Source organism: Balaenoptera borealis, assembly GCF_965194805.1.
Source record: "Balaenoptera borealis genome assembly, chromosome: 16".
NCBI classification, from domain to species: Eukaryota; Metazoa; Chordata; class Mammalia; order Artiodactyla; family Balaenopteridae; genus Balaenoptera; species Balaenoptera borealis.
In genome coordinates this window covers 86956754-86982531 of record NC_138872.1, presented here as the reverse complement: position 1 = coordinate 86982531, position 25778 = coordinate 86956754, and the positions used below count along the sequence as shown (strand labels likewise).

General features: G+C 44.2%; 1 protein-coding gene across 2 annotated transcripts in view; it reads right to left on the bottom strand.

Annotated features, from left to right (window-relative positions):
* GNA12 (G protein subunit alpha 12) overlaps positions 1–24706 on the bottom strand; it is a 120040-nt gene extending 95334 nt beyond the window's left edge. Inside the window, exon 1 of one of the 2 annotated variants that reach the window (XM_082362857.1) lies at positions 24270–24706. In XM_082362857.1, coding sequence (XP_082218983.1) covers positions 24270–24581 — 312 coding nt within the window. In that variant the 5' untranslated portion in view covers positions 24582–24706. The remainder of the gene's footprint in view (positions 1–24269) is intronic. The other variant, XM_082362858.1, reaches the window with a different exon arrangement.
* Positions 24707–25778: the final 1072 nt, after the last annotated feature.

Sequence of the window (25778 nt, the reverse complement as noted above, 5' to 3'; positions counted from 1 at the left end):
TAGAGTGCAGGCTCAGTAGCTGTGGCGCATGGGCTTAGTTGCTCCGCGGCATGTGGGATCTTCCCGGACCAGGGCTCGAACCCTGTCCTCTGCATTGGCAGGCAGATTCTTAACCACTGCACCACCAGGGAAGTCCGTAACTTTAATTCTTATGGATTATTCATACATCATTTGTAACAACAACAACAACAAAAAGTCAGGTCTGAGGTATTACGACAGGCTTTGTGGGAGGGGCCTCTCCCACAAGTCCTGGTCCACATGGTCCAGAGCCAACCCTATGCATTGATGGGTCCTCCTCCCTTTAATTGTGTACAATACACAATTAAACCCAAGGGACCTGCCTTCCTATAACTACGCAGAGATAAGAGGGAACTATTTACATACAAGGCTACTTATCTACTGAAGTATTGACAGCACTACGGGCAAAAGCGAGTCCTGAGATTACAGCTTCTACGAGCTCAAATTAGGAACTTTTTGATGGTCTGGGGGAGGGTATCTAGGGAAGTAATAGGAACAGAGACCATGATGAAGACAACAAAAGAACCTGAAGGACTTAGACATTCTTGGTCTTTCAATCGTGCGAATAATAAACCTCTGCAGACTTAGGAGAAAAAAAAAAACTGTTTTGGAAGAGGCCCAGTCACTGCTCAAACGAATCAGAACTTATTCAGTAAGACTCAGAATCTGCTACAAGACGGAGCAGAGAGAACATCAAAATGAAATCCTGAACTTCAGAGGATCTTGCATTCTCGTTGGCTAGACACATACGATTAACTAAAAAGGCAAGCTGAAGGACTTCCCTGATGGCGCAGTGGTTGAGAATCCGCCTGCCAATGCAGGGGACACGGGTTCGATCTCTGATCCGGGAAGATCCCACATGCCGCGGAGCAGCTAAGCCCATGCGCCACAACTACTGAGTCTGTGCTCTAGAGCCTGCAAGCCACCACTACTGAACCCATGAGCCACGACTACTGAACCCGTGTGCCACAACTACTGAAGCCCGCGCGCCTAGAGGCCGTGCTCCGCAACAAGAGAAGCCACCTCAATGAGAAGCCCGCGCACCGCAACAAAGAGTAGCCCACGCTCGCCACAACTAGAGAAAGGCCGCGTGCTGCAACGAAGACCCAATGCAGCCAAAAATAAATAAATAAATTTATATATATATATATAAAAAAAGGCAAACTGAAGATGCATTTTGTAGACAAAGTACAAACTATGTTTTCTATAAAATGCAATGCAAATGAATGATCTTGATGGAGTAAAGGACATGCAGTAGAACTACACAGAGAAACAGGGAAAAGTTGTTTTTATTTTCTATAAAAGTAATATATGTGCTTACATAAGTAGGAAAAATGAAAGTAAATCCCCTTTAATTAGAAATAAATACGTACTACATTTTGGTGAAAATCATTACTATGCCCCCCATTAATTTTTTTACACTCAAAATCTGGACCTAAAAACATAAAAAACCTCACTCCTTTTTCAACTAAACACATCACAACCATGCTTCCATGCCTCAAAAACACTACTTTCAGCATCAGTACCCTCAAAGCCTTTCCAGACCCTGACCACGCCTAACACCCTGGTCTCCCTCCAGTGGCAGCCAGCAACCCTCGGGTGTCCAAGCAGGCAGTGTCACTCCAACCTCAAGTGGAGCCCGAGGAGTCCCTCCGACGGCCTGCAAGGCCCCTGGGACCTGCGCCCGTCTCCGGCCGGTTCCTGGTCTCTAACCTCCCGCCGGAAGCCCCACCTCCCGGGGCCCCTCCACAGGAAGTGCTGTCCCCACGCGACCCCCTCCTCGGCTCACATGCCACCTCTGCCAGCCATCTCCCCGGCCCCTCCCCTCCACCCCTCCCGCTGCTCCGTTTCTTTTCCCACCAGCACTTCTCACCCTCTGACATTTTAGAGAAGTTACCCCGTCCGTTTCCCACACGGAATGTCAGCTCTGGCAGCACAGGGGTTTGTTCGGTTTTGTTCTGACTGGGGCCTCCTAAGCACCACAAATTTCCGCTGATTCAGGGGCGATTACTACCGGCTGTGCGGTGTCCGTCCCACGCTGTAACTAACCACGCACCCCCGCCACCCCGGGGGCAGTTAGGGTGCTGTGAACACCGCGACTTCAACGCCTGTCCTCGCTATTCAGAGGGTGGCCTGAGCGACACAAACCTCCCCGGGAGCCGATCAGAAGTGCAGAACCCCAGGCCCCATCCCAGGCCTACTGAGCTGGCACCTGCACTCGCACAAGCTTGCCAGGGGCTCCCGCTCACACGGACGGGCCCGGCCCAGGGTGCGGCGAGCAAGCCCAGCACAGGCCGAGCAGGCGCCTCTCTCTCGGGTCACCGGAGCCGTGCCTGCCCCTTACCACCCATTCGCCCCGGCCCCGGCCCCGGCCCTGGCCCCGGCTGCACAAGCCCCAGTGGCCATCTTCAGTCATCAAACTGCCCTCAAAAGACAGATAATACCAATTCACACCCCAAGTCAATCCGGGTTCCAGAAAGGACACATCCACACGGCACACGTGAATTAGGGGTTACGGACAAAGGTGTGGGTGCACAGGCAGGATGCTCGGGGGGATAAACACCCTGATCTCAGGCTCTTCCCGCCCTCCCGCCCTCCCTCCTCTGGCCAAGCAGAGACCAGAGCACGAAACGTGCAGTGTCAGCCCACAGGACAGAGGGCAGAGCGGGAAGGGCGCAGCGAGGCTCTGGGGGCAAACGGGACTACCTGGGGTGCAGCGCCACCGCAGCGCCCGAGGAAGCCTTTCCCTCTGCCCCAGGTGCCTGTGTTTTCACTTTACGTGATGATATTTAGCAGCCAAGTGGTAAGGAAAGTAAAACAGAACTCAGGCACCAGAGAGAAGGCAGCTATCTCAGCAGGGGCAGGAGGGCGTCTGTGCCAGCACACAGCTGCTGCGGTCCTCCCTGGCTTGGGAATTATTTGATCTGAAGGGAGATTAAGGGCCACTATAATTTCAGAAGCAGGATGATGGTCTTATTGAAAAACGTCTGAGGAAGCTTATGCTGGAGTATGAAAGGCAGACAAGCCAGCACAAGGGCTGCTGTGGAAACGCAGGCACGAAGCAATGACGACAGCTGAAAAGAACAAGACTTTGAGGTGTTTTCATTCCAATTTCACATTCCCAACATTCTCTTAAAAACAATAATAAAACTCTTTAAAATCACTGGATATTTCCAATTCTCTGGCACCTGAGTGGCAGAAATGGTCATTAGCTGCCAAATATATACGATCATTATAAAAATATGATGATCCTCACCTAGGTTTGATAAATAGGAAGAAGTCAGAAAGAAGAGCTTAATCAGAAGCAGAACAACAACTACAAATAAACATATGAAAAGATCTTCAATGCCATCGGGACAGGCACACCCAAGCCACAGTGGCTATGTAAAAAACAACAACAACAAAAAAGACAATAGCAAGTATAGGTGAGGATGTGGAGAAACTGGAACCCTCATACAGTGTTGGTGGGAACATAAAATGGTGCAGCCACTTTGCAAAACAGTTTGGCTGTTCCTCAAAATGTAAACATAGTTACCATATATTCCAGCAATTTCACTTCTAGGTACATACCCAAGAGAAATGAAAACATGTTCACATAAAACGTCCATACAAAAACATTCATAGCATTAATTAATAAGAGCCAAAAAGTAGAAATGACCCAAATGTCCACCAACTGATGAATGGATAAGCAAAATGTGGTATACCCATACAAGGGAATATTATTCAGCCATACAAAGGGATGAAGTACTGATACATGCTACAACGTAGACGAATCTTGTAAACATCAACGTAGATGAATCTTGTAAAAAAATCTTGTAGGTGAATCTCTTAAACATTATGCTTAAGAGAATGAAAAGACAAGCCACAGACTGGGAGAAAACTGCAAAATACATATATGATAAAGGACTTGTATCCAAAATACATAAAGAACTCTTAAAATTCAACAAGAAAACAAACAACCCAAATAAATAATGGGCAAAAGATCTGAACCTCACCAAAGATACACAGATGGCAAATAAACATATGATAAAAGCTCATCATATGTCATCAGTGAAATGCAAATTAAAACAAGATACCACTGGAATTAGAGTGGCTAAAATCCAAAACACTGACAACATCAAATGCTGGCGAGGATGTGAAGCAACAGGAACTCTGATTTACTGCTGGTGAGAATGCCAAAGGGTGCAGCCACTTTGGAAGACAGTGTAGTGGTTTCTTACAAAACTATACATACTCTTACCATGTGATCCGGTAACTGCACTCCAAGGTATTTATCCATAGGAGCTGAAAACTTATGTCTACACAAAAACTTGCACACAACTATTTATAGCAGCTTCATTCATAACTGCTAATGATTGGAAGCAACTGAGATGTCCTTCAGCGGGTAAGTGGAAAAACAAACTGTGGTACGTCTAGACAAGGGTATATGATTCAGCGATAAAAAGAAATGAGCTACCAGACCATAAAAAGACATGGAGGAACCTTAAACGGATATTGCTAACTGACAGAAGCCAATCTGAAAAGGCTACACACTGTACGATTCCACCTATATGACATTCTGGAAAAAGGCAAAACTATGGAGACAGTAAAAGATCAGTGGTTGCCAGGGGTGGGGGAAGGAAGGATGGAGGGACGGATAGGTGGAACACAGAGGAGTTTAAGGGTAGTGAAACTATTCTGTTTGATACTGTGATGGTGGATCCATTTGTCAAAACCCAAAGAGCTATATAACACAAAGACTGAACCCTAATGTAAATTATGGACTTTAGTTAATAATAACGTATCAATACTGGTTCATCAATAATAACAAGGTACCTAACTAATGCAAGATGTGAATAATGGGGAAACTCTTAGGAGGGGTATGTGGGAACTCTTATCTTCTGTTCAGTTTTTCTGTAAACCTAAAATTGTTCTAAAAAAAAATAAAGCTATTGATAAAAAAAAGTTAAGTGAAAGAAGCCAGACACAAAAGGTTACACATGATATGATTCAATTTACATGAAATATCCAGAATAGGTAAATTCATAGACAGAAAAGAGATTAGTGGTTGCTGGGGGAGGGGTAACAGGGAGTCACAGCTTAGCAAGTCAAGGTTTCCTTCTGGGGTGATGGAAATGTTTTGGAACTAGATAGAGGTGATGGTTACACAACATAGTGAATGTACTAAATGCCACTGAATTCTTCACTTTGAAGTGGTTAATTTTATGTTATGTGAATTTTACCTTGATTATGAAAAAAGCAGAGTAAAAATGAAAAGGTCATATTAAAGCAACTCTAGCTGGTTAGGTGACCTTTTTGATGTCCCATAGAAATTCAAACACTGTCATCCTGATTTAAAACACCTGAACTGACTGTGAGAATAACCACACAGTGACTGCACCTGGGGCCACTCGGGGGGCTACTGCACAACTGGCCAGAGGCCAGCGGGGCTTGGACTAGGCTGTGCACAGAGCAGGAGAGAAGAGGACTCAGGATACGCACGTCATCAGGACATACCAATGGACTGGATGCTGGGAAAAGTGGTTTTAAAAACGATTCGGTTTTCAGATTGGACAACCAGGCAGTGGGGCCACTAGCTGAAATGTCAGAGGGGAGTGGGACGAGGGGTCAGGAGTTTGGTTTTGTTTGTCGAGTTCAAGATGCCCACTGGACAGAGGTGGAGACATCGAGGAGAACGTGGTATACAGGAGTCCAAAGAGCAAGGGTACAGACAGGGCGACATACGTAAATTTGGAAGCTGCTGGTCGGTGGACGAATATTAGAGGATTAAGGACACCAATTTTTTACAATACGTTGTAAATACTATTTCCCACTCGACTTCATGCTCTTTTGGCCAAACAGAATTTTAAAAGTTATGGAGTCAAAAACATCCACCCCCTGACCTGATCATTTCTGTCTTTGGTGTCATAACTTGAAAGGCTTTCCTTATCCTGAGATCCTAAAAGTGTTCATCTACATTCTATTCTGTCTTTTCATGATCCCCTTTTTAATATTTTTATTTTTAAACCATATGGAATTTATTATTGCATTAGAAACAGATCTAACTTTTTTCCTGAATGGTTAGCCATTTTCACAGCACAATTTACTCAATCATCCATCTTTTTCTACCGTTTTGAAAACCCTCCTTCATGATATTAAGTCCCAAGCACATGTGGGTCTGTCTGGGATTCTATCCTATTTCACTGACCCTCTGTGCATGCCTGAGCCAGTGCTGCCCTACTTTAATTACGGTAGCTCCATAATACTTTAATATTTCTCATGATAACTACCCCAAACAATGCATTCTCAGAATGTTATTAGTTCTTATCACACATTTACTCATCACACAAACCTTAGAATGGTTCTGTCAAGTTGCAAGAAAAATAAATAGGGATTTGACTGGTGGTGTGCTCAATTCATAAATCGGCATTTTTACAATATCAAGAATTCCTACTCACAAAAAATAATCAATTTTTCCATGATTTTTATGTTCTTCAGTAAAGTTTTATGGCTTTCATCAAATAGATTTTATTCACTTCTTGCTTATTCCTAGGTATTTTATCCTTTTTGTTGGTGTTATGAGTGGGAGATTTTTCTATTACAGAGAAGCAAATATGTTCAGGCACAAACATTTACTTTGTATCCAGCCGCTCCTGTAACTATTTTTAATTCCAATAACTTTTAGATGATATTTTGGGTTTACTACTTATAATGTTAATTTTGTTCCTTCCTTTCTAGTAGATACACCTACTTTTTTTTCTTTTATTTAACTGAGTAGAATCTCCAGAACATCACTGAATTATTAGATTAGTAGCTGGCATTCTTGACTTGTTCCAGTCTGAAATAAAAATGTCTCTGTGCAGGGATAACTTTTCCTCAGTCCCCGAAACACCTTCAGGCACTCTAACCTCTAGGTATTTGTGACTGTTATCTATAATTGAGCACTAAATGATTTCCTCTTTGATCATGTCATTTATATAAGATAGGTCAGATGACAGGGTCAATGTCAAAACTATTTGGGGGGAAAAGTCACATTCAAGGAAACAGTCGCCTGAGTATTAATTATAAAAACAACATAAAAGAAAATAACTATTTAGGTATATTTATTATATCACTAATTAACTATATAAACATTGGACGAAATTGTTTTAGAAGGTTCAATTCAAGATTTAAGTCTTTAAAGATGTGGTATATATATACAATGGAATATTCCTCAGCCATAAAAAAGAATGAAATAATGCCATTTACAGCTACATGGATGGACCTAGAGATTATCATACCAAGCGAAGTTAAGTCAGAAGGAGAAAGACAAAAACCTTGTGATATCACTTATACGTAGAATCTAAAATATGACACAAGTGAACTTATCTACGAAACAGAAACAGACTCACAGACATAGAGAACAGACTTGTGGTTGCCAAGGTGAGGGGTGCGATGGGGCAGGGATGGATTTCGAGTTTGGGATTAGCAGATGCAAATTCTTATATATAGGATGGAAAAACAACAAGCTCTTAATGTATAGCACAGGGATCTATATTCAATATCCTGTGATAGACCATAATAGAAAAGAATATGAAAAAGAATATATATATCTGAATCTGAATCACTTTGCTGTGCGCCAGAAACACAACATCGTAAATAAACTATCCTTCTATAAAATAAAAAACAATTTAAGTCTTTTAATCTACTTCAAAAACACCTACATTTAAAACATTCTCCTTATTCCCAATACTTTTATTTTTAAGAATGTTATTAGTAAAAAAATTTGTGAAAGACTAGAAAAGGGCATTTTACTTTGTCAGAAGAGTTTTAATCTGTCCTAGACAGAGGAAGGAGCACTCAGGCAACCTGGCGGCTCTTTTCCTGAAGTCACCAAGAATTAAGAAACAAGCTCCCACTTAAAATGCTGAAGATGCCGTGGTCTCCTCAGCAAATATTTACACATTCTGAAAATATTCAAGATTACAAAAATTCTAAAGCAAGATTCAAACCACAAATTAGGTGTTTTTTTTTTTTTTTTAAGAATACCTACGATTCAAAATGAGAACGTCCTGGTAACTGCAGTAAAGTACATAAGGAAAGAAAGCATTAAATCATCACTCCTGGACTGTTCAATTATATTCCTAAGGACTCATACTTTAAAATTACTATTACCAAGGCAGTCTTTAAAATAATGTTTACTGTAGAAAGTGTATTTTAAAAAAAACCAAATTCATAAGTGTTTCATAGAAATAAAGATATATCAGAAGCATAACAAAATAAGTGTTTAATGTATGGTTACATATATTTTTATGACAGTATCATAACACATGAACTATTTTATAGTGTGTGTGAGTGAGTGTGTGTGTGTGTGTGTGTGCGCTTCCCTGAGGTTTGCATTGTATCCTACATGAGATTCAGCTGTGGTTAGGCTCACCTGTAACAATCATCAGTCTATGCTAGCAAAGTTCCCAAATCTACCGCTGATGTCATAATACAGGAAAAACTAAACTTGCTGGGAACATTATCACCATGGAAGCAATACTCCCATTTCTTAAAAAGGTGAGGCTACGTAAATCCCCATGGTCCCCGGTCACCCACTTCCCAGCAGGTGGAGTCACATGTCACAAAGGGGGGACCACCTCCGTTTTCTCATCAGCAGCGTAGACCCCGCCTTGCCTTTCTCCAGTTACTGTAAAGCTGCCACAGTTAACAAACCAGATAATTAAGTGAAAGAGGGTTTGAAAACTGTGAAGCCACACACACACACACACACACACACACACACACACACACACACACACACACACACACACACACACACGAAAGCTGTCACTTCGGTTACGTGGTGCCGAGGAGGAGCCAGAAAAGGACAGAGTTCTTACCAGACTCTGCAGGTGCCACCCCAAGTTCTCTTCTCCCATGACGTGTGGGCACAACGTTAAACACCAGGAAAGAGAAACCAGTGAAAATATTCCTGCTGCTGAGGACCTCAGGTTAGCAGGTGGCTAAATAAATGAAGTTCTCTCTACCCAAAAAGGTCCTTCTTTAGGGGACAGACCCACATCTAAAAGGCCCGTTTGCCACAGGGGAGTACAAAGGGCTCACAGGGGTGACACGGCGATGGGCTGAAAGCACAGAAGTCCACTTGCAGTCCCTGCCCTGGACAGTTTAGAGAGAGATGAGAGGAGAGCAAAGTGACCGTAAAGTCGGCAAAAACACCTTTATTTATCTCCCTCTGTGGGCACAGCAGGACTTCTTTGGACACCGAAGTTTAGGGATAAGTTTACATGCACGTGTCTCTCCAAGTCCTAAGTCTACAAACACGGGGGGATCAACAGTGAGTCAGACTGGACACTCCCCCACCCATGTCGTGATTAATTTTCCATTCAGGTCCTTCCTGTTTCTGACCTATTTATGAGATCTATAATGGTGTTGCCCGAGTTTTCAGCGTATCTCACTAACTCTGCAATTTCCCTTTTTCTCTCATTTTATTGTTTTATCATACCCTTGAGCTCTGGTTTTATATCTTCTAGATGTTTCTTGTTCTTATACAATATAAAGCACTCTTGGGCAATCTACTTCTGTGTCAGTTTACCTTTTTATCCAGACTTGGTTTTTCATCTGTCTTTTGCACGCTAGAGGCGCCATGCCATTTCTTTCCAACTTTCTCTTGCTTAACTCTCCACTAACCTTTATTCTTTGACTTCAATTTCCCTGATAGTGCTTCTACCTTAGTTGACATCCCAGACCAGAATTAGAGTTTGACAATGTATGTTGCTTTCAATTTACGTCTGAGGGGATGGAGGTGAAGAAAGCTGAAAACTATGGATTCTCTTCTGAAACCCCGCCCAAAGCCCTCCACCCCCACCTCCCCTCCCCGTCTCAGGAGCTCTGGCTCGGCGCCGTGCTCTGGCGGCAGCACACGGTTGGCCCTTGCAGCCGGCCCTCTGCTGGAGCAGACCTCTCCAGGCCCCGGGTCTGCTTCTCTCCAAACTGGAAGCTATCGGTACAAATGTTCAGGATTCTGCTGACTCACCTTCTTTCCTCGATGTTACTTTCAGGAGCAGCAGCTGAGGTTAAGAGACGCACGACACAGCCCTAGAATCCTCTCTTTTTGTCCCTGGATGCAGTGTTTTTGAGATGTTAGGTTGGGCCATATAATACTGCCGTTTTTGTAAGTCAAAAAGGGTCAAATATCAGAATTTTATACAGTTCATGTGTATAAACTACATGTGTAATCATGTTCTTTTTCCTTCCTTGATTACTTCTGCTGAATTTTTCTATATTCATACGTAAGATTATTTTTTAAATGCACACATGGCTGTTTATGTATGCAGCTATACCACTAGGGAATGGGAGAAGAGTCTCTGATCCTGCCTCACTCTAACATATTCCCCCAGACGGAGCTTTGGAAAAGGAGATCAAGGCAATCCTCTGCTTGAAACGCTGCAATCCACCTCCTGCTGCCGCCAGGATCACCTCGGCCTGGAAGGCCCTGCCAGGTCTCACCCAGGTTCCCTCTCCCACCTCCCCACCCATCATTTCCACAGAGCTTTTTTCATTCCTTCCAGTTTCTTTCTGGCCTTCCTGCCTCAGGGCGTTTGCTCCTGCTTCCTCTGTGTGAATTCTTTCCTTCCAGCTCGCCACAGGGCTGTGCCTTTTCTTCCTTCAGGATTCTGGATGCGCAGAGCTGCGAGTTACAGAACACCCCACTGAGAGATGCATGGGCTGTAAGGACACGGCACGGGGCTGATGGCAGCTCTACCCACAGGAGTGAGGCATTCTCCGTCTTGTTCTTTGCTGTATCACAGTACCTGGGCAATCTGCTGAATAAATTAATTCACTCAAGGAGGGTGAATTAATTCATGTAGAAGGAGGCTCTGTATTTTGTGCTGCTCCACAGAACACTGTGTCAAGTGGGTCCAAGTGTGTCAGAGTCTCCAAAACATCTCCACGTCAAGGAAGCTCCTTCAGTGAGGTGAGTTCCCCGACATGGGAGACGTGGGAGGTTAGAAACCCAGCAACTCCTAGGCTTGCAGGCGCTAACGTCTCACATAAGCCAGTAAGCACAGCGAGCTTCTACTTTCTATGAGGAAACAGAAAGTGATGGTGTCCTTCGGGTGCAACTACATTTATTCCTAAAATAATGATCACTTTGCTATTTCCTCTCGTGGCAGAAAAAGAGCCAAACGGATACGTCAACAAGGGAGTTCCAGCCCAGTGGGTGCCCCAGGCAAGCTCGTACTCACGAGTCTCGATCTTCCTCTTCCGCTCCCAAGTCTAGAGTCAACGTGGAGATCAAAACAGGAGTCAGATAGATAGATGGAGATCAAAATACTGGCTTTCCTACTAATAAAAGCCAGCTGGGAGAGTTTGGCTTTCGATCTGCAGCCAAGTAGGTCTGCTCCCTGGCACAGCTGGACCAACACAGGCAGGGCCACGCCTACAGCTCAGGGCTGAGAACCGGCCCCTGTGGGCAGGCGGCAGGAGCCCAAGCCCGCTCCTCCCCGCCTCCTGCAGAGGGGGCAGAGGGATGGCGAGAGAGGCAAAAATACAACTGCATCTGGAAAATGAAAATCCCTCCCGTCAGAGTAAAAAAACCCCAACGAGCCTACTGAGCGGGTCCAATGAGATAACAGAGAAGGTGCTTTAAACACAAACACAGAAGCTCCCCACACCAAGGAAAGGTATTACTCCTTCTGGGCAGAGACGGTGCCCAGCACATAAACACATGCTTAAGGATTTGTTGACGTGGCTTCCTGAGATGATTACTTTTAATGAGACATCTGCTTTAACCAGTCTGTTCTGGTAGTTCTGGCTTGTCTGTTTAAAAACACAGTCCCATTACTTTATAGCTGTATCAGATATGTACTGATAGGAAGGGAATAGCTTCTATTCCTCTGTTCTGATCGGCTCATCTCGGGAGCCCCCTGCCCCCCGCCTTGTGTTCCCCGTCACTGCACGCTTCTAACAGAGCTTTCAGCCTCCATCTACCTAATCGAGTCATCAGACTCCTGGGGAAAACATTTCCTTTCCCCAGACTAAAACTAAAATTATAGAACTTCATTTCCTTGGAAAAAACAAAAAGACAAAAAACAAAAAATCCCAACACTTTAAGTGGCCACAAAAAGTATAAATAATTTTGGGGTCATCTCCTGTGTGCCAACAATTGTAGATGGAGAACTGATGTCAGCGGAAAACACAGATTAAAAATCCTGCTGACACTGTTATAAAAATTCCAAAAACAAACCTCTGAAGCAGCTGTTCCCTTTTACCTGTAAGGGAAACCAGCAGTAAGGTGAGACTTTAAATAATTACTTCCTTTCCTTTCTCGGTAAATGTCAAGTCTTTTGCTTGTAACACTGAGTATCTTGTCTTACAGAGACGCACAAAGATTTACCTTGAAAACGAATGCAATCTGCATCACAGGGCGTGCTGTCAGTGACCGTGGAGCTTGCTACAAGCTTCTCTGAGGTCTAAGTCAGTGATGTGGCCCCAGGATATTTACTGTCACACTAGTGCAGATGAATCTCATCACACAACCTGTATTCGGTTGTATGAATACAACGTGGTAGCCTCCTTCAGCTAGGCTGGGGCGCCCCGGTCCTGCCAGTGACTTAACCAGGGATGTCCCCTTTCCTGCCCTGCCCTCCCCTGTGTTTCCCATCCCCAGTGAGGCCAACCAGGCAGAGAAGCACCGTGAAAGGAGGACTCGCCATCATGCACACAGCACAACACAAAGGGCTTGGCCCGGAATGATGGGTGCTGGTTTCCCGTGGCCCTGACCTCTACCCTGGCCTTCCCTGGATGTGGCAGGGAACCTCCATATGACTGCCCCAGAAGGCACTCAAGGCCTCGGTGGAATCCACACCACACACAATCACCAGAACACTCCACCAAGGTAATGACAGTATTAACACAGCACAGGACAAATTCTCTGAGTCTGAGCATTCCCTTGGTTTAGAGCTTCTGCTCAAGTTTACACAGTCACTTGACTACCTAAGGCCTAGATGCGCTGGCTAACACCAGTGAATGTTCATTAAGGCCAGTCTGCTGCTGAGCCTAACAGGGCCATTTGACAAAGTTGGTGCCGTGGCTTGTAGACTGGACAGTAAAATGGATGCCCAGGTTCAGAGAGAAGTGCCATCTATTCAATACGTGGCCTGTGCAGGGATCAGGAACATTTTCCTCCCCTCGGCATCCAGAACAAGGGCAGCGCTGCTCTCCCACTACCTCTATCCTCTTGCAAATACTCTCAAGAGTAACAACTGTCCCTTTCCTGTCCTCTGGATGCTGCACCGCCAAAGCACAAGTGCCAAATGACTCAGTTCACCATGCCAAGGCAGAAGCGACGGCTTCTCTACCCGACACACTAACGCAGGACGCAAACTATGTCTTCCATTCCATAAACCACATACCTGGACCCACCTGAACATTTATCCTAATGTGAGATAAGTATCTTAATGCACAAAAGAATCATGCAAAAAGGTGACTATCACATGGTCAGCAACTATTCTTCGCATCTTGTTCACTCTAAGAGGGCAATGCATTGCAACTAAGGAGCCGCTCTGTCCAGCCCCCCTGACAGGAGATGCAAAGAGGACTCTACTGTTTTTGTTTAACTGCAAACTATAGTAGTTATAACATGAAGTAAACCCGCCTGTCTTTACGGGACGGCATTGCCCTTCAGGTAGTGTAAGTTAAGCATTAGGTCCATTACACAACATTAGCTTCTTTGGTTTGAAGATCACCCTATAGTTAGATCTGTAGGTAAGACTTCAGTTTAAATCTTCAGTTCCATTTAAAACCGATAAGATCCACGTCCCCACTCTCAACTATGTAACAACAACAAATAATTATGAGCTGCCAACAGAACACTATCTGGCATCAAGCACAGCTATATCCCAAACCCCACGTGACAGATGACTAAAGGTCCAATACTGCTCCCTGAAAAATAGATTTGGTTAAAATAATCAACATGTCAACCTGAAAGCTGGAGGGGAAAACCAACTGCCCATGTGCTCTGAATCCCCAACAATGGCCAGAGGGCAGTCTCTGGATTATTTTAACCAAAGGAAAAAGATGTTGTTTTTGTTTTTTGGCATTACTGAAGGACCAACCACCTGTGTCCACATGTAAAAGTAAACTTGCTTACTTAAATGCAATTTGCCAAAACAGCAATAAAAACCCAACTGTTCTTCCAGACCCAGAAGCACATTTGTGCTCCTGCTCTCATGCAAGCCCACGGTAGCATCAAGCCCAGAGTGCCGCTTCGGAACCCAAGAAACAAAGATTCTGCAGGTCAGGAGTTTCAAAGTGCTTAAAAATTCCAGACAGCGGTGGAGGCTTCTTCTAAGTCTTCTTCGCCTTAGCAAAAAGGTAAATATAATACAGCAAACAATTCTAAAAAAATAATAATACTAAAAGATTTTTTAAAACCTCACATAATCTTGGTATTCTACAACAAAAGTTCTTAAACTGCAGCCCACAGAGCACATGTAGGCCCACTCTTGGGATTCAGCGTGTTCAGGGAGCTCCTTGAAACTCTGTGCACACACACGAATTTCATAGGAAGAAGGTCCAGTTTTCAGCCACAGACATCGTGACCACAGGTCCCTAGCAAGCCGTCTCATTACAAGTCCCTGGCACTAGAAAGTTCTGTCTCCCTCCTACATTCATTCTTTAATACCTCTACTTACTAGAACTCTGTCTTAACTGATAGACAAACGTAGGGCACTGAGATGGTCTCAGCTGTGCGTTCTTCTCCACCTGCTGGACTCCAGCAGGGCCCTCGCAGGCCAGCTCACATCACGCCTCCTTGGCAGGCTTTCCTGGGGACCTCAGCCAGAGTTAACCTTCCCTACTCGCCACTGGGCCGCCTCCCCGCCTCTGCACTGGCGTCGAGTCTGGTTACACTCAGACTCAGCACTAGTTACAAGAGCAACTGTCTCCCCAGCTAGTCAGAGCGCCTGCAGGGTAGGGACTGGGCAGGACTTGCCATTAAATATCCCTCTCCCCACCAGCACTGAGCACAAATCCTTGGATACATGGTCCAAACATTTTGTTGAACTGAATTCTTTTGTTTCAGTGCCAACAAAAGACCACTAGTTCTAATAATTTAATTACTCACAAGGTTTTAAAATCATCAATACGTATACATACAAGGAAGGTGTGCCTTTGTGTGGTTAAATGACGCACCCATGCGATTCTGCATTCAATTTCCAGTCCACGTCACAAAGGACCTTCACACAGCTAACATTTTACTCACCTCTAACTGGATGTAAAAATTGGTTAATTAAAAACCGTTCTTGAAATTACAGACGAGGGAGTGGAAAGCACGGTGAGATAAAGTCAAGCTGGTTTAAAGCCTTCCACACATGTACTGAGGCACTTGCTAGCACCAGAGGCGTTATTAAATAATTTCTGAAGCACCAAATACATGAACATTTGGGACAGCCCACTTGGGAAGTGACAGACTAGCATCTTTAAGATTATAAAAATACGGAAGCAACCTAAGTGTCCATCGACAGATGAATGGATAAAGAAATGTGGCACATATATACAATGGAATATTACTTAGCCATAAAAAGAAACGAAATTGAGTTATTTGTAGTGAGGTGGATGGACCTAGAGACTGTCGTACAGAGTGAAGTAAGTCAGAAAGAGAAAAACAAATACCGTATGCTAACACACATATATGGACTCTTAAAAAAAAAAAAAATGGTTCCAAAGAACCTAGGGGCAGAACAGGAATAAAGATGCAGACGTAGAGAATGGACTTGAGGACATGGGGAGGGGGAAGGGTAAGCTGGGATGAAGTGGGAGAGTGGCATGGACATATATACACTACCAAATGTAAAATAGATAGCTAGTGGGAAGCAGCCGCATAGCACAGGGAGATCAGCTCCATGCTTTGTGACCACCTAGGGGGTGGGATAGGGAGGGTGGGAGGGAGACGCAAGAGGGAGGGGATATGGGGATACATGTATACACATAGCTGATTCACTTTGTTATACAGCAGCAACTAACACAATATTGTAAAGCAATTATACTCCAATAAAGATGTTAAGAAAAAAATTATTATAAAAATAAAAAGAAAGATTAGGAAGTCTTATGGATAATATTCACAGGAAGTCAAAGCAACTAGTAGATTCAAATAATCCATCACAGGGGGTAGAGTGAGGCAATGAAGTTAAAGAAGCAATGTGTTCAAACTCAGGCACAACTGTGATCACGAAGGAAAAGCCCTGAACCTGGAATCAAGGACCAGGAATATGAAGACGTCTGGTCCGGTTCTGCCAAGACAGAGTAGCTCCATTCCTCCCAGGCCCTCCCCATTACAAATGAAAAGGCTCTAGAAACAACACAACAAAACAAGCATAGGAAAGGGGGTGGGAAGAAGGCGGCGGGCTGCCTGGGACCCGGGATTTGAGGAGAGACGCGGCAGTGAGTCCCCCAGGTGTCCTGACTGTCCCTACCTGCCCAGGACGGGGTGCTGCCAGTGCCTCCAAGCTGGAAAAGCCAAAAGGCAGATGGAAAGAGCTCCAAGAGCAGCTTGTCTCCCCAGCCAAAGGGCCAGGAAAAGGGTGGTCTTACAACAGAACAGGTTTTTGACAACACCCACCCTATTCCAGCCAAAAACCAACAGAAAAACTGCAGAATCGTCCTCTGAGGTTTCAGTGGGGTTGAAAGGGAAGCTGACCTTCCACATCCCCTTCCTGTGCCTCAGAACCAGGCATGTTCCAAGTGGCCCACCACGTCGTGCTGGCAGTGGGGCCACACAGGGATCTCACCTCCCATCCCTGCCTAGACACACAGGAAGTGCTCCCAATCCCCAACCAGGGCAGTGTTGGGGGAGGGGGAGCTGAGCCTCCACCCCACCCAGTCCCAGAGGGTAGAAGGTGGGGGGGACTGGGCCGATTGCCACTGCTGCCCCCTCGCCTTCCCTGGTGGCAGCCAGGCCTAGGGAGAGCCGGAGCTAGAACCCCACTCCACAAGAAACAGAGTCTCAGGGACCCAGAGGTCAGGAACAAGAGCTAGATGCCTATTGACAGAGTCCCAGAAGAAAGGGAGAAAAAGAGCGGGACTGAAAAAGTATGTGAAGAAATAATGGCAGAAAATATCCCAATTTTGGCAAAAGACATAAATATACAGATTTAAGAAGCTGAGCAAACCCCAAATACAATAAGCTGAAAGAAACCTATGTCCAGACAAATTATAATTAAACTTCAGGAAACCAATGACAAAGGAAAAATCTTAAAATCAGGCAGAGAGACATGACAAGCTTACAGAGGAACAGCAATTTGAATGATTTGATTTCTCGCCTGAAATCAGAGGTCAGAAGAAGGTGGCACATTTTTCAAGGACTAAAAGAAAGTAAGTGTCAGCTGTGAGTCCAATCGCTAGCTAAGACATCCTTCAAGATTAAAGGTGAAATAAAGACATTCTTGGACAAGGAAAGCTGAGAGAATTTGTTGCAGGCAAATCCATGCTTAAAGACTGGCTAAAGGAAATTCTCCAAAGAGAAAGGAGAGAGTAACAGGAGAAGGCTAGAACTTCAGCAAGGAAAGGACACAGTCAGAATAGGTAAAAACAGGCATAAATATAACAAATTCTATTTCTCGTGCATTTCTTAAATCATATTTGATGACTGAAGTAAAACCATCCAATGTGGTGCTCAAAGTATAAGAAATACTTAAGACACTGATATTTTAAAAGTGGGGAGGTTAAGGACTTCCCCGGTGGTGCGGTGGTTAAGAATCCACCTGCCAATGCAGGGGACGTGGGTTCCAGCCCTGGTCCGGGAAGATCCCACATGCCGCGGAGCAACTAAGCCCGTGAGCCACAACTACTGAAGCCCTCGTGCCTAGAGTCTGTGCTCCGCAACAAGAGAAGCCACCACAATGAGAAGCCCGCACACTGCAACAAAGAGTAGGCCCCACTTGCCACGACTAGAGAAAGCCCGCGCGCAGCAACGAAGACCCAACACAGCCAAAAATAAATAAATAAATAAATAAATAAATAAATTTTTTAAAAAAGGTGGGGAGGGTAAAGGGATCTAAATGGAAATAAAGTTCCCACACTTCACTTAAAGTTGTAAAACACAGTTTCCAGTAGACTGGGATAAATTGCATATGTATATGGTAAACTTAGAGCAACTACCAAGAAAATGATACAAAGCTTTGATTGATATGCTACTCAAAAAACCAATCAATCAAGATGTTTAAATAACCTGCAGGAAGGATAGAAACAGAAAAAACAAAAACAAAAATATAAGATAATAAAATAGGAGACTTGTGCCCTAACATGTTAATAATTACCTAACCTTAAATGTAAATCATCTGAATATACAAATTAACAGAGCAGCAGAGTAGATAAGAAAATATGATATAACAATATGCTGTCTATAAGAAACTCATTTCAAAACAACAATGTGGGTAGGTTAAAAGGATGGAAACATATACCATGAAAGCATTCATAAAAAAAAAAAAAAAGAGTGGCTATGCTAAAATAGCTGATAAAGTAGACTTCAGAGCAAAGAAAATTACTAGAGACCAAAAGGGACATTACGTAATGACAAAAAGACCAACCCATCAGGAGGACATAATAATCCTAAATGTTTACGTACCACACAACAGAGTCTCAAAATACATGAAGCAAAACCCAATAGAACTAAAGGAGAAATGGACAATTATAGTTGGAGACTTCAACACCTCACTCAGCAACTGATAGAACTACTAAAAAGAAAATCAGCAAGGATACAGAACTCAACACCACCATCAAGCAACTGATCAAATCAACATATGCAGAAAACAACACCAAACAACAGAATACACATTTTTTTTCAAGTACCCATGGAACATTCACCAACATAGGCCCATAGAACATATACCAAGATAGACCATATTCTGAGTCATAAAACAAACCTCAAAAAATTTAAAAGAACTGATGTCATACAAAGTATGTTCTCTGACCATAATGGAGTCAAAGAAATCAAGAACAGAAAGATAACAGGAAAATCTCTCAACTCTTGGAAACTGTAACACACTTCTAAACAATCTATGGGCCAAAGAAGCTATCTCAAAAGAAAGAAAAATACATACAAAACTGAATAAAAATTAAAATGCCACATATCAAAATATGTGACTACAGCTAAAGCAGTGCTGAGGCGGAAATTTATAGCACTTAAAATGTTTACATTAGAAAATAGGAGAGGTCTCAAGTAAATAATCTAAGTCTCTATCTCAAGAAATTTTAAAAAAAAGAGCAAAATAAAATCAGAGCAAGGAAAAAAATAATAAAAAGCAGAAATAAATGAAACTGAAAACAGAAGAAAAATCAATGACATAAAAAGCTAGTTTTCAGGGGAAAAAAAATCAGTAAAAGTGATAAGCCTCTAAAAGACTGAGAAAATAGAAAGAGAAGACACAAATCACCAACATCAGGAAAGAAACATAAGATATGACTATTCTCACCTCTCTTAATACTGGAAGTTCTAGCCACTGCAGTAAGGCAAAAAAAAGAAATAAAGGCATACCTAACTTTAGGGAAAGAAGAAACAAGTGTCCCTATTTGCAGATAACACGATGATCTACATAGAAAATCCCGAAAAATCTATAGGAAAGCTCTTAGAACCATTAAGTGTATTTGGCAAGGTCACAGGACACATGATTGACACAAAAATCAATCCTACTGCTATACAGTAACAATGAGCATGTGGAAACTTAAAGTAAAAGCACAGTATCACTTACAACTGCTCTAAAGAAAATGTAGGGGCTTCCCTGGTGGCGCAGTTGTTGAGAATCCGCCTGCCAATGCAGGGGTCACGGGTTCGAGCCCTGCTCTGGGAAGATCCCACATGCCACGGAGCAACTAGGCCCGTGAGCCACAATTACTGAGCCTGCGCGTCTCGAGCCTGTGCTCCACAACAAGAGAGGCCGAGATAATGAGAGGCCCGCACACCACGATGAAGAGTGGCCCCCACTTGCCACAACTAGAGAAAGCCCTCGCACAGAACTGAAGACCCAACACAGCCATAAATAAATAAATAAATAAAGGTTAAAAAAAATGCAGAATCTCAGGCCCAGTCCCAAACCAACTGATTCAGATTCTGCTTTAAAAAAAAAAAAAAAGAAAATGTAATACTTAAGTATAAATGTAACAAAACATGTACAGGATCTGTATGTTGATAAGTGCAAAATGTTGATGAAAGAAATCAAAGACAACCTAAATAAATGAGGACATACCATGTTCATGAATTGGAAGACTCAACATAGGAGAGATGTCAATTCTCCCCGAACTGATCTATGGTTTAATGCAAATGCTATCAAAATCACAGCAAGTTTTTTTTTTTTAATATAGACATAAGAAAGCTTATTCTAAAATTTACAATGGAAAGGCACAGACCCTAGAATAGCTAAAACAATCTTGAAAAAGAAAAATGAAGTGGGAGAAATCACTTTGATATTAAGCCTACTATACAGCGATAGCAATCAACATCATGTGATATTGGCAGAAGAGGGGATAGATCAGTGGAATAGAATGGAAAACCCAGAAATAGATCCACACAAATATGCCCACTTGATTTTTGACAAAGATGCAAAAGCAATTCAAAGGAGGAGGGATAGTCTTTTCAATAGATAATCCTGGAACAACTGGACATCCATAGAGAAAAAAACAAAAAAATCTCCACCTAAACCTCACACCTTATACAAAAATTAACCCAAAATGGATCAGGGGCTTAAAAGTAAAATGTACACCTATAAAATTTTTTAAAAAATAGGAGAAAATCTTTGGGATCTAGGGTTAGGTAAAGAGTTCTTAGACTTGACACCAAAAGCATGATCCATAAAGGGAAAAACTGATAAATTGGACCTCATCAAAATTAAAAACTTTTGCTCTGCGAAAGACCCTGTTAAAAAGGACGAAAAGACAAGCTACAGGTTGGGAGAAAATATTTGCAAAACACGTATTTCACAAAGGAGTGGTACCCAGAATATATAAAGAACATTCAAAACTCAACAATAAAGAAACAAGGAACCTAATTACAAAATGGCTAAAAAGTAGGAAGAGACATTTCATCAAAGAGAATATACAGATGGCAAATGAGCACAGGAAAGTATCATTAGCCATAGGGAAATGCAAATTAAAATGGCAGTAACATAGCACTTACACACCTATCAGAAATGGCTGAAATAAAAAATAGTGACAACACCAAATGCTAGCAAGGATGCAAAGCACCTGGATCGCTCACTCATACACTGCTGGCGGGAACGTAAAATAGTACAGCCACTTCAGAAACAGTTTGGCAGTTTCTTATAAAACTAAACATGCAACTGCCACACAGCTGAGCAACTGCACTCTTGGGCATTTATCCCAGATACATGAAAATTTATGTACTTACAAAAAACATGTACACAAATGTTCATAGAAGATTTATTCATAACAGGCAGAAACTGGAAACAACCCAGATGTCCTTCAACAGGCGAATGGTTAAATGGTGTACGCTGGTAAATCCTTACCATGGATACTACTCAGCAATTAAAAGGCAGGAACTATTGATTGTGAACACACACAGTAACTGGGGTGTATCTCTAGGGAATCATGCTGAGTGATAAAAGCCAATTCCAAAAGGTCACATCTTGCAAGACTCCATTTATATCATATTCATGAAATGACGAAATTATAGAATTGGAAAATAGATCAGTCACTGCCAGGTCGGGGGAGGGCGAAGGGTGGCAGTGGCTATAAAAGGCAACGTGAGGAATACTTGTTGTGATGGGAACGTTCTGTGTCTTCACTTTCTCAACGTCGGTATCTTGGTTGTGATATTGAACTAGTTTTACAAGATCTCACCATTGTGGGGAACTGGTTAAAGGGTACATAGGAGCTCTCTATTATTTATTAAAACTGCATGGGACTCTACAATTCTCTCAGTATTAAAAGTTTAATTTAAAAAAAAGATCAGGTTTGGTTCCCAGCTGTGTCACCTACGAATTAGGTAACTGACCTTACGCAGATTTCAAACTCTCTGTTTTCAATTTCCCCACTGGCTAAATGCAACAATACCACTTGAAGCGTTAGGAAAATTAAAGGCCATATATGAAAAGGCCTGGCACATAGCTAGTGCTTTAAAAATAGCCTGTTAACATGAACTCTATTTGTAGACACAAATATTATTCTGAAGAGTTACTATTCAAATATCTGCTACTAGAGCCACTACAAAGCAATTTATTTAAAAAGTCTCTTCCCAAAGTGATCTGCCCAAATAAAAATGAGGGGAGAGGTAATTATTGGTTTTACAGTGAAAGATGAATTGCTAACTACTCATTGAAATGGTCAAAACAGACAAAGTGAGCTTAATATGGAATTACAATTATTAAAAAAGAAAAAAAGTTGACAAGGAAAATAGGATACTGATTAACAAATCTTGTTTCTTGCTGGTAAGGAAGTTAGTAAAAGTTAGTGTCTATATGTACTGGGAAAAGCTGAGACTGAGTTTTCTAAAAATGCACTTAATACACTGATTTAGATTTAAGATTCTGTTTCTAAGTATTTTCTCTGCCTCCCGAGTTGAAAGAAACTGCGAGTCAATCAGCCAAATCTTATAACCTGCTTGGTTCAGAGGTCCAGAAAAGCCGCAAAAATAAAATCCAGCTCTGTGACAGAGAAAGACAATCAAATGAACTTTACCCCAGAAGATGAGGGGAATTTTAAACACACAGTTAATCCCTTGGATCATACTGGGCACCTAGCCTTTAAAGTTTATGAAGTATTGGGCCAGAGCTCTGACTCACAGAGAGGCTTTTGAAAGAGGTGAAAAGGAAACGGGTGTTTTATCATTCAAATTCTCTTCCCGGCAGGACCCTAAAAGAGCTATTTCTATCAAAACGAAATGCTTTACTAACAAATACATCAAGTGAGAATACTGGTGCGAGATTCCTGATGCAGGCCTGCAAGTCTGGAGCCCAGGGTTCCAGGTCCCAGCGGGGAGCCACTTTGTCCCCAAGGCCCAGAGCTTCCTCATGGGTGAAGTGAAAGACATGTGCCCATGGGTTGGTTCTACAGCCCTTTGCTAAATTTAGAGTCCCTCAGGCACCACAAAATCTCGTCTCCAGAGAGGATTCTGGTATGACAAGCTTCCCTCCACCTCTGTTTTGAGACAACTTTCCTCATACCTATAATTTGGTTTCCCCAAAATGGGCCATGGAGAGGGCAGGTGAAGGGGAAAGGAAAGGGTAGAAGTAAGAAACCATAAGAAAGAAAAAAAAAAAAAAAAAAAGGAAATGACCCTATTCTAGGTACAGGAGAGGCTCTATTTTCCCCTCCTCATCAGGGTTCTCCAGAATTCCTTTCTTTGGGGCCCCTCTACTACAGGTTCACACCGTACACAGAAACTAGAACCCAAACTTGGTCAGCTCTACGCTTTTTTTCCCCACAAACAAGTAGCAAATGATAAAAATGGAGCAAGGGACAGAAGGAGCACCTGGGGATTATTAAACACCACCTGAGAGATATATTACAAATTGCAATGCAAAGATTTAATTTATATCCTAACGCAAACAAAACAGTTATGTGACAATGGAGGAAATCTGAACCGGGCTGGGTATTTGACCATGTTAAGGAGTTATTAAATTTTCAGGGTTGATAAGGCATCATTTTAAAAAACATAACCACCGTACGCTTATCTGTGAGCTCTGTAAACAAACATTTTCCAGTGAATCTATACAGTGTCTGGGGTTTGCTTCAAAATCACAGGGGCAGAGGTACAGGTGAAACAAGACGGGCGCTGAATCCATCACTGCTGAAGTTGTGGAGAGGGGCCTGGGTACTTACTGTTCCTTCTATTTTCTCTACTCTGTATATGTTGGAAATTTTCCTAATAACCAGTTTAAAAGGAGAGACGTGCGGCCGGTTTCCTCTCCAGTCTACACCGCTCTTCTGAACCTACTGGGAGGGCAGGGCAAGGACGGCACCCTGAATCCAGGAGGGGCCCTCCCCACTGCTAAAACCCCCGCGCCTCCAAAGCCCCAGAAGATGTCCGGCTTTCCCGCTACCTCAGTCCCCAGATCCCCGAGAAGAGCAGAGGCGAAGGCCACCAGGCCGACGGGGAGACAGGGTGCGCGTCCTTGGCCGGCTCCCCCAGAGCTGGGGGCACGGGGCCGCTGCGGCCAGACCAGGGGCAGACAAAGGCGTGGGCCGCGGTGCCGGCCGGGGCGCAGGGGTCCGCGTGGCCGCACCTGCGCGCACCTGGGCGCAGGTGTGCGGGCGGGGACGCGGGGAGAGCGCACCTTAAGGATGTTGTCGAAGATGGTGTCGCGGAACTCGAGCAGCGCCTTCTGGTCGAACTCGCGGCCGTGGATGATGCGCATCTGCTTGAGGAAGGTGGACTTGCCGCTCTCGCCCGCGCCCAGCAGCAGGATCTTGACGAGGCGCCGCACGGCGCGCCGCTCGCGGGCCAGCCCCGCGTCGATGTCCCGGCTGCGCCGCCGCGCCTCGCGCTCCGCGTCGCGGGCCCCGCCGCCGCCCGCCCTGCGCTCGCGGGCCCCGCCGGCCTCGGCCGGCAGCAGGCAGCGGCTGAGGGTCCGCACCACGCCGGACATGGCCGCTCAGGCCATGGACCCCGCGGCGGGCGAGGCGGCAGCCGGCCGCTCCCTCAGGCCGCGTCCGCCGCCGCCGCCGCCCCGAGGCCCGCTCTTGCCCGCCGCTCGGCCCGGCGGAGGGGCGGGGCGACGCGGCCCGAGGCCCGGGGATTGGGCCGGCTGCCGTCCGTCCGGACGGTCGCGCCCTCCGATTGGGCCATGCTACGCCGAAAGGCGGGCATCTCTCCGGCCCTGGGGGCGGGGTCGGCGCCGAAAGAGGCGGGACCTTTGGGGTGGGGGCGCTTCTCATTGGGCATCCGGGCCGAGGTTCTTTCTTTCAGAATGAAAGGGAGGCGGAGTCTTCGAGGAGGCGGAGCGGCAGTTCGTCATGACCAATTATAACTGTTCTGGGGTCACGTCAATCGCGAAGAACGGGCTTAGGATTGGGGGTGTCGCGAAACGGGGCGGTACCAGAAGTGCCAGGTGTACAGAAAGAGTCTCTCTGGGTTCCCAGATTGGGGCAACCTGTGAGACCCAGAGGCTCGCGGAGTGGACTCGGCGTTGCCCGAAAGCTGGGAAATGTCGATAAGAGGTCCAGCTGGTCGTCTTAGGTTTAGAGAGAAAGCTGTTCTTTCCAGAAACACTGGAGGGGGATGGGCCAAACATTGCAAACAGATGCATCCTTTAAGAGTGGCGTGGGCCTCTGGGCGGCTTTTCTCACAGCTGGCTGATCATCAAAATCACCAGGAGCCCCTCCCACCCCAAACCCACCCCGCCAAAGGCTCCTGTAGCACGGATCTGAGATGGAATCTCCTCTCGACAGGTTACTAGTTACATAACCTTCTAGGCAGCTACCCCCACCTCCCCCCGCCCCATTTTTAGCTTAAATTTCTTCCTCTATAAAATAGGGGCCATAATAGCAACTACCTCAGATGGTTGTGAAGATGTAAACTGAGAACATGAACTTGTAAAACACTTAGCACCATGCCTAGACCCAAGCAAGTTCTTGATAAGTGTTAGCTGATCTTATTACCAATTCTTACCTATCCCAGATCTATTGTGAGTCAGAACCTCCAGGAAGGAGCTCAGGTATCTCTTAATCTCCAGGTGATTGGTGGGCTTTGGGAGCCATGATCTGTTAAAAGATAAACTAAGACATATTTTAAAAGTTTAAGAGTTTATTTGAGCAAAAATCAATTCTAATAGGGTGGTGTCAAC